At 37.0% G+C, this 9,853-nt stretch overlaps 1 protein-coding gene across 1 annotated transcript in view; it reads right to left on the reverse strand.

Annotated features, from left to right (window-relative positions):
- The window catches only part of OTOA (otoancorin), a 31,997-nt gene that overhangs the window by 16,333 nt on the left and 5,811 nt on the right, over window positions 1-9,853 (reverse strand). The window contains exons 9-17 of the mRNA XM_010170837.1: window positions 7,581-7,687; window positions 7,028-7,167; window positions 4,481-4,604; window positions 3,883-4,098; window positions 3,185-3,352; window positions 2,737-2,877; window positions 2,086-2,141; window positions 1,589-1,706; window positions 1,015-1,088 (exon numbers count right to left, since the gene is read on the reverse strand). Coding sequence (XP_010169139.1) covers window positions 1,015-1,088; window positions 1,589-1,706; window positions 2,086-2,141; window positions 2,737-2,877; window positions 3,185-3,352; window positions 3,883-4,098; window positions 4,481-4,604; window positions 7,028-7,167; window positions 7,581-7,687 — 1,144 coding nt within the window. The remainder of the gene's footprint in view (window positions 1-1,014; window positions 1,089-1,588; window positions 1,707-2,085; window positions 2,142-2,736; window positions 2,878-3,184; window positions 3,353-3,882; window positions 4,099-4,480; window positions 4,605-7,027; window positions 7,168-7,580; window positions 7,688-9,853) is intronic.

Raw genomic sequence — 9,853 nt, forward strand, 5'->3', positions numbered from 1 at the left:
CTAGCCCAGCCTTACCAGGGTTTGTAGGCAAGAGCACCAGTGACTTCTGATGGCCCTGAACAAGCAACATGCAATTGTTGGCCATATAACCTGGTGCTGCAGTTTATAGAAAGCCTTGTATTAAAGTCTTTCTGTTATTATTTTACTGTTTTTAAAAAGAGTAATGCTTTTTCAAACAGAATACTTTTTTTTTTTTTTTTCTCAATTAAAAATAACCCAGGAAAAGAATAGTTCTCATGCCCTTTGGTCCCTTCAAGCATGTGAGAAGAAAGAAATAAAGAAAAAGGGGAATTAACAAGTTGTACCATTTAGGAGTTCCTATCAAGGTACAACTATTATTGTTTTTTTGAGGAAAAAAAGCTGTCACTGAATATTACTTGCCATTTACATAATGTAAAGTTCTGCTAACTTACAAAAATGTCTTTAAATACACTGAAATGTTTTTAACCATACAGAACAATACACCTGAGCAGCACCCAATGGCTTTGTTGTACATATCCACTTTCAAAAAAACCCCCAAACAAATAAGCAAACCAAGTCTCTCAACCTACAGCAGGGGGGAAAGCAAAGACCAAAAATACAGCATAAACTACATTTAAGTTAGTTTTGTGATTCTAAACAAGTATGCTCAAGAAAGCCCAATTAATGAACCCTGTTATTTTAGCAGACATCAGCAACAGTATAAGCAGCAACACTACAAGTTTTTTCATTGCTGCCACACCACTGTACTGTGATTCAGTCTGCACACAGGGTGCTTCAAGGGGGACTGATTTCAAGGATGCAAAGGAATCCACAATTGTGACAAAATTGGGCTGTACTACGAGATGTCAAGTATTACCAGCTTTCACTTGACACAGATTTTGGCTATAGTCAATGACCACTTTTTATAAATTACCATTTGTTTGAATCATCAGTTTGCTTGTGACTGAAGAGGTTGTTAAAAAAGTGCTCAGGATTACTCTCAATGTACTGCTACGAATGCAATAACTTAAGATGTAGTAAGATCTCACTTACGGAAGCACCAATAAAAGGAAGGGAGGAATAGATGCATTGGAGACTTTCCAAAACTTCCAAGCCAAGCAATTAACCTAAAAGCAATAAGAATTTAATATCTTAGAGATTTGGGAATTTTGAGGAAGACTGAAAATATGGTTTGTTTATTACAGCTTATAAACTAGTATATATACAACCCTGCATATTATCTTCAGAGAGCATTTTTCTTTGGCTTTTTTAAAGTAGTTTAGAGTTTTCTTTTTTAGACATCAGAGATGAAAAAACCTGTATTTGGGTGCATGAGAGTATCTGGATGTTTTCGAAACTTATGTATGTTTCCAAACAGGTTACTCATGAGTTAGCAAATTCGAAGGACCGTAGAAATTTCTTGCAGTTTATAAGTGACAAATGAAATTGTCAAAATGAAATATGATAACAGACAAATTCACACATGAAAGATTTAAATTAAAATACTTTAACAGACAAGTTCACATATACAAGATTGGGGGGGGAAGAATTAACCAAATTCTAATTTACCTACAGTTTGGATATTGAGTAGTATGTTTATGTACACAAAGTCTTTTTTTGGCTTTACCTGATATGGAGAAAGCAGATGAAGATTGTTTTCAAAGAATTTAAAACTGTTTAAAAAAATGTCTGTGCCCATACTTTCAATGAGTTGACAAGTTACTCCTTTCACAAGCTGTCCTGTGCTGATAGGAAAAGCAAAGTTCAATCTTTTGAATATTTAAGGAGGATCAAGTCCTTACTCTCCACAACCAAGTCCTAAGATAGTTTCTTGACCACCTCTCTTTCCCATTTCTTGTAACTGAAAGGCTACTGAAAGTAAAAGTGTAATCAAATTGAAAAATATTGACTGAACCTTAAAATACCAAAACCTGTGCAGTACTTTGATCCTGATTTTGGATTTGGGAACCCTTTTTAATGAGGAAGGTGAATTATCCTGTGGTACCAAGGAATGAATAAACATAAGAGTACAAAATAACCATATAGTGTTTATGTTTACCTCAAAGTGACTCTCATCACAAAACTAGATTTAAACCCCATTTCAAGAGAAGCTATTATCCATACCTTAGAAGGTCAACAGGATAGTTTTTCTTAGACAGTAATTCATACAGATACAAAGCCTGAAATAAAACCCACCATATTTAAAGTTAAGATTAGGTAATTTAGTCACAAGATGCAATAACTACTGCAAGGTTTTTGTATGCTTAATTCTCTTATGTACTCTAAAGGCATTTCAATGGTCCAGTTTGGCCAACCAAAAGGCCTGGTGTCCAGTGCTGAATTTCTTCTTCACAAGACATCACTCCCTGGCACTATGGGATGATGTTAAATATGTTCATGACACACAACCATAGAATCATTAAAGTTTTGAAGTGATCTCTGGAGTTCATCTGGTCCAACCTTGCATCTCTCTGGACAGAGCCAAAGGGCTGATTGTACGTACAAATGTCTAGCACACAGTACTGGAGAGAGAAAATTTATACAGCAGAATCCTGAAGACTTTTAAACTCAGCATATTAATGCTTCCCTTTCCAAAACATTGTCTCATAAGGCTCCCTAGGCTCTATGTAACTTCTGTTTTTTTATGTCAAGATATATTTGGGGCAGTTCCTTCCTTTTACTTATGTTCCTTGAACACATATGTATTACAACACTTTTCCTGTTCTCCCATCATATTAAATTGCAGTGGAATGGGAACTGCATGACAATTTTTACCTGGCTTCTTCTTAGTTCTTTTTCTTTCATCATTGAAGAATTATATCCCATCTGCTTCCATAAATCAGAAAGAGATATTTCTTTAAAGAAAGCTCCTTGTATATCTTTGACTGACGAAGAAAAATATTCAGATGCTGCTATCTAAAAAGAGGAACAGATAAATACACAGCATTTCAGAACTGATGCTTAGATTTACAGGATTTGCCCTTCTTTCTATTCTGTTTCTCTTAAGAGGATAAAGGAAAAACACGTCAGTATTAAAAATGCCACAGGACTAAGCAAGAGACAGCCTTCAAAATATACTTGGTGTTCAGGAAAAACACTGGAAATATTAACCATTGAGCTAAAACACACATCTCAGTGACAACATTTTAAATCACACTCTGCACATCTGGTTATTGTGCTCTTGTACAGACAGAACCTGCTACACACCCGAGTTTATAATCACCTTCCTGAGGATCCCTTGCTGTTGTGCAGGTGATAAGTCAGATAAGTATTGGGATGTTGTGCCTCGAATAATCTGAGAAAGCTCCTTTGGGTTCATGCTGTAGAATGCCTGGGTGCTAATACCAGTTACCAACGCGCCCATTTGACTAACATTATAAAATGATAAAACCTGCAGAGATAAGAGCACAAACAAACAAAGTTTTCTGGCTTGTGAATAGCAGATATATTTAAAAACAAACGTTAATAAATAAATCAAAACTAAGACTGTTGAATTAATACTTATTGCCTGGTGATGGACTTTCCTCAGTTTGCTTTCAAATGAGACAAGACTGTCCAGGAACAAATGCAACAATTTTCTCAGAGGCTCCTTTTCTGAAACTTTAGAGAGGACCCTGATTCCTTCCATTACAGTATATTTTAATATATAGTCTGGGATCTGTGATCATGCAAATTCTGCTTAGAGCAGTGATACAAACAAAATCATATATAGAATTGCTAAATGCAAATAGTCATTCTCTCTGTTACTAGAGAATTACTTTGGGAGGTACAGTCTTGAATGTTTTATTTGATTTAAAGGAAATTTTCAGACCACTAACTACTAAAAGGAAGTCTTGTACTTCTCAAAATCTACAGTTATTGCTGAGAAAAAGCCATTTCATTTTTAAAAACAGAAGGTAGGAAAGCTGTCATCAGAGGTACCTTTTCATAAGAGAGGTATTTACTGGATAAAATAATAACTTGGCTTTTTGCCCACCCAGAGACTTGGTTTAATGTTGCAATAGCATTATGCACTGCTTCAGGTGACAAAGATTCCAGCTGACTTGAAGTTAGTCCAACCACAGCATCTGACAGAGATCCAAGGATATCATTCAATGTCTGGTTTTGCATGGCAGTGTTCATGAGTTGAGATTTGAGCTGAAGTAAATAAAAAAAAGCAGATGGGAAATAAAAATGTGCCAGAACCAATTCTCATTATCACCCAGAACTTTAACTAGAGTTTCTGGAATAGGCATTGTCAACCATTTAGTGACCACACACTTCATAAAAGTTCAAAAATAGAACCACAGTTTTCAAAGGAATATGGAATGGGAAGAAACAGAATAAGAAAAGAATGAGCACTGTAAAAAAAAAACAAACAACAAACCCCCAAATGGGCTTTTACTCTTTGCATTATATCTCCACTTATTTCTTAGATCCCAGTCCTTTTTCACTCTTTTCTTTCCAAATTCAAGAAAAAAGTTCCTCCTCCTCTGTTTTCAGGATTAAGTTAGGCAAGAACAACGAGCATTGTACCCACCTTCTGAACCTCAGCCTGGAAACCTCTCAACTGATTGCATTTAATCATTTGATGAAGTAAAGCCCGGGCCACAGCAGCATCCATCTGTTCCATGTCATCATAAAAGCAAACCAATAAACCTAGTCTATATAGAAGAAAATATATTAGCTTACTTCTGACATAAAAGGTGTCATTTTCAGGAAACTGGAATATAGTATGGTATAGCCTACTTGTGCTCAAAACTTGAGTAATTTCTGTCACTAGTGCCTTACACTGCAATCGTTAAAACGCCACACGGCCTGAAACTGGGGTATGAGACACATGCACTGTTCTCTGTTTTCAGCTGAAATCTACCCAGATTGCTTGTGCTGTCAAAAAATTAACTTTCCTGGTTCTATTTCCCCAGCTAATGACTCTGCTCCCCTTGGCAGAATTTGCTGTATAATCTCTGTTTCGAAAAGGGTGGAGGCTAAATAAGTCTCTAGAAGTAGCTTTTGTTGCATTTCACATGCAATGTAACTCGTTCACATGTTGAAGCAGGAGCTAGAGCATTACATAGTCTGTCATTTCAGGTTTAAACAAAGCCTGCTGTATTTCACATCAAACACATGACTGGCCAATGGATGGAGACCTGTCCAATTCCACACTGGCTAGGAGAAAATGCGCTGAGGTTCACTGTCTTAGCTGTGCCAGCACAGCAGTTTGCAAGGCAGTCTTGTGAACCAGATGTGGAGCTCCTTTTCCTCCCCAGTACCCGTGATGTAGTATTAATGTCAGCATTGCCATTAACCTCTGTAAAGCATAATCACAACCACAGCTGGTGGAGAAGCAGTCATACCACCAAGGGTATGACTTGTATCGTTGGTACCAGGTATCTGCTGTAGCTGTCCTTCTGTCTTAGGCCTTGTGCTTGTTTGCTGCCATTACCTGCAGCCCTGCAAAGGAAGCCTGAATTGTGCATTGCTCTCTCTGGACTTTAAACTTCATAGTGATGGTGATGAATTCATTTGTAGGAAGCCTGAAACAATCCCTTGTCACTGTAAACAACTAGCCTTTGCTTTCATAATTTATACAGGACAAGAACCTACAAAGCCCAGCTTTCCTGCTACAGTCTCTGTTTTTTAGCAATTCAATGATACAGGCATAGGTAGAGTCTAGGCAATAATGTCCAGATGCAAACTAAATCAACAGCAGACTGCTGCAGCACTATCACAAACTCAGTAAAATTCTCCAGCGCAGAAAAGCTTCGCTTTTAGTTCTTCTAGTTCCTCAAAAACAGCCTGCCTAGCAGTGTAACAAAATACCGCTTCAGCAGCCCATCTGAATTCATAGGACATCATCAAACTAACATACAAATCAAAGAAACATCTATAACTGCATTTTTATAACAAATAATTACCTTCTGATGCATTATTGCATAGCCACCAAGAGCTCTTCATCTCCTTTGGGATTACGAGAATGAATAATACTACTTCTTAAAAGTGCATTTAAATCATCAGTGTGGTTAAAATGAGTAATACAAAATAAGTGTGTTGTAAAAATGGAATATATTAAGGATTATGGAGCTTGACATTTCTCTCATCTGCGAGAATGTGGCACCTCTCATGAGTGGTAAAATAATTTTTAAGATTTCTGACATTGAAATTTAGAGTGCAGGCACAATTTTTCTCTCGCTTACATCTCTGACAATCAGCAATACTTCATGGAAGTCAGTGAGCTACACTGCAATAACGACAGGAGCTCTGAAGCAATAAAGCATATTCTCCATTAGTTTAAAACTCCAAGGTATCCCCCAAGGAGACTACAAATAACTTCAGACAGTGGTGCCTTGGGACTAAATACATCCATTTATATGAGAGTGTAAATGTAAATGTGGATGGAGTACAGCATTTTCTCACAGGTAGCTCACGCTCACTGCGTATTTATGAGTAAGAGCAATTTATTTTGGTTTTTTTATTATTATTGTTAAAGTAAGTTCCATGCTGATTTGACAGCCCTGAAAAAGCAGTTTTCTGCTTATGCACATAACAGTCACATGCATTTAAACGTGGATGTAAAGACAACGGCAGGACAGGCTTTATACATCTTCACTAGGTGACCTCTTTGGTGACACCCATACCAATTAAAAACCATTTGCAGTCCTGGCTGGTCCTCCTTCAGTCCTAACTGTAATATGATTTCCCCAAAACACCTTAATCTTTTGTGATTCAAACAGTCAAGGCAACTCATGTCTCATTATTCCAATTTATTTTATTGCTGTATTGCACAATGTGATGGAGCTTTGATTAGATCCCCCAGATACTGCTGTAGTCTTCCTACTAATACAACAGACAACTCCCTACAGAGCAGGAGACAAAGCATTAGCTAATTGGGCACACCTCCAAAAATTCATAAAGTAGCAGTTTTTTACTGTTTCTAACTAGGGTTGGATTTCAGTCTCGATTTTTCTGCCAGATGGAAAAAGCAATGCCACATCAACAATTTCATCAACTACTTACTGCACCTCTGTTTGCTCCTTACTTATTCATTCTCTCCATACACATAAAAGAAAAAGAAAAGCAGTCTTGCCTGTAGATAGTTGAAGTGTTTCTCATATCAAATCCTGATGAATTTATTCTTTCCAGGAAAGCTTGTGCAAGCTCTGGTGTGATATCATACACTGTGTCCAACTGCTTTGTTGCGTTGTCATAGCTAATGAATAGTCTTATCTGACCAATACAAACAAAATCATGTGTTAGGATTAGGAAACCATTACATCAAATAAAATATATGTTTAACCCTCTCAATTAATTGACTCAATTCATGTTCTATGGAAAGGAAGAATATGGATTTGGATAACACAGTATTTTTGAAGGCAAAGCTGAGTGAGTGTTTCTCTGTCAAACTGACAAATAATTTGAGGGTCTTCTATCACTGGTCCCTATCTTTCAGTACAAGTCAAAGAAGTCTGATACAGATAATTACATATTAATGACAGGCACTTTCAAATTCCAAAAAGAGAATAAAATTTGGTTGACAGTGGGTTTGAATTCACTTTACTTTTATTTTCATTTTTGTGTTCATACTGTTTGTAGCTGACATCACTTGACAATCATAGATCCAACCACATTTTGTTACTTACTTCATTGAGACTAATTTTCAGAATTTCTTCTAACGGCAGATGGACCATGTATCTTCCCAAAATCCATAAGTTTTCTGCACTCACCCAAGAAGCTGATTCATTGAAGTCTGTTTTGTACAAATAAATACTCACTATGATGTTAATACAGTCATCATTTTCCAAATATATTGTACCCAGTATATTATTATTGGCAAATAATCAAATAAATATTTGCAAATCAGAAAAAATCCTTAAGAGAGAGAGTCAGGTTCCCTCCATTAGCTAGATTTTAGCACCACATTTTTATAAGCCCATATATTTTAGAATGAAAATGAAATAGCATTTCAAATGTCTCAAATTTTCTCATATTAAAATGATTAATGTTTTATGCTGTCAAAATAGAAAATGGATGAAGTATAGGACAGGAAAAATTAAACCAATAGTATTAAATATGGAGCAGTATTTTTTAAAATTCAATTTTCCTAATAAAATATATAATCTAAGAACAGCAGAAAGGCATGATACTTTGCAACACTTTATACGTTTTATATATTATTATTTATGAAACCATTTATTTCAGCAATATGCAATAAGAATAATAGAGAAAATGAACAATAATTCATATGCCTATATGGAAATAGGTTGGCAAGAAATACAAAATACTGCATAACAGTTTAAAAAATGTCATTCATTTAGTAACATTCTCCCAAGGACTGAAAATAAAATCAAGATCCAAATATCCCTGAGTAAAAAATATTTATGGACTAGGTGTGTATTCTGAGCCACAAAGACAGTGTTTTCTCCCAGGTGTCATCATTGGATGGCTCAATGTGTGATAACTCTGAACATATTCCTTAGCAGTGCTGATACTCACAACTCTGTTAAAATAAAATAATCAGTGCACTTTGAAGAGTTTTCAGTATCTGGGGGGAAAAAAAAAAAAAAAGCCTACAAGGACCAGAAGCTGAAGAATTCAATTTAGTAAGTGATTTTTTAAAAATACAGATCTAAGCTCCTTAGCTGAAAGAAGATGATGCTCCCAGCAGACCTGTCTGCCAGGCCTCCGTTTTTTTAAGTAATACTGTCTCCCATCACCAGGAATATTAAGATAGTTGATAGATATGATAGAAGTGTTAAAAAAAACCTAGCACAATGTTGACTGTGGCTTTTAGCAGAACAGACTTGCAGTTACCAATCACAGCAGCTGTGATCCCCAAAAACTGTTTTGTTATTTTTAAATAAGGTACAAGATTCAAAAGTTACAGTCTCCCATTTTTGCAAGGGCTACCAGGTGAGAAGTGGTTGAGTGGCAAAGAAATTTCTTGAAAGGTCATGCTTCATCTTTGAACACATCAGCATTTTTATTATGAACTACGTGAGAATTGGTTGAGTGGCAAAGAAATTTCTTGAAAGGTTTAAGGCTTAAGACATAGAAGCCACATGTCATCTCCTGCTCACCCAGTGACACAGCCACAGGGGCTGCATGACAGTGGGGAGATGCAGTATGATGGAAAAGCCCTCTGCATTTCTGCAGGCACAACAGAGACATGACGATGAGCTCTTTGTCACCAAAACCAGCAGAAATGCTTGGGAGGTGGTCCTGTAAGCACCACATATATGATGGTTCTTTCAAGTCTCTTTTCTGCTGAGTTTCACTGAGGAAGATGCTGCTTCTGCAGAGGGCTGATCCTTTTCCCAGGTTGTCCCAGTGCTACCCACATATAAAGTTAAAGTGAATAAATCAGACTGTTGCAGGAGTTTTCTGTTGTCCCACACTCTGTGCTGTGGCCCGTGGTGTGTATACATACTTGAATGAGCTTTACACTTACCAGCCTGGATGTTGGTAGCAGTTCAACTGTGCCTGCTCAGGCTGATGGGTTCTGCAGCTCATACTACCAGAACTAGCTGGTAACCAGTCCACACTTGATGCTTTCAGCAGTGGATTCATCATTTCTGCACTGCTTTGTATTTGAAGCAGCAGCCAGGATGTGAGAGAGACATGGCACTTCTCAGTCCCTCCTGAGCTGGGTGATCTTTTACAAACTGAGGGTTCACTAATGTTTCAGACACATCCAAGATGTCTGATGTTGTGGTATTTTCCCAAGACTGCTGAGTATCATCAGGCAAGTTCTGCATCTTTGCTCCCCCAGTAATGTACTGGTAGTAATACCACCTCATAGTAGCATCATGAACTTCCTCTGTACAATTTAATGGGTTACTCTGATATTTTGAAATGGCAGAAGTCCCAAGAGCCAAATTTTGCTCCACTGAAGCAAATGGGCAGTTTGCCTTCG

This window comes from Antrostomus carolinensis, unplaced genomic scaffold (genome assembly GCF_000700745.2).
Source record: "Antrostomus carolinensis isolate BGI_N321 unplaced genomic scaffold, ASM70074v2 scaffold19426, whole genome shotgun sequence".
In the NCBI taxonomy this organism is placed as follows: domain Eukaryota; kingdom Metazoa; phylum Chordata; class Aves; order Caprimulgiformes; family Caprimulgidae; genus Antrostomus; species Antrostomus carolinensis.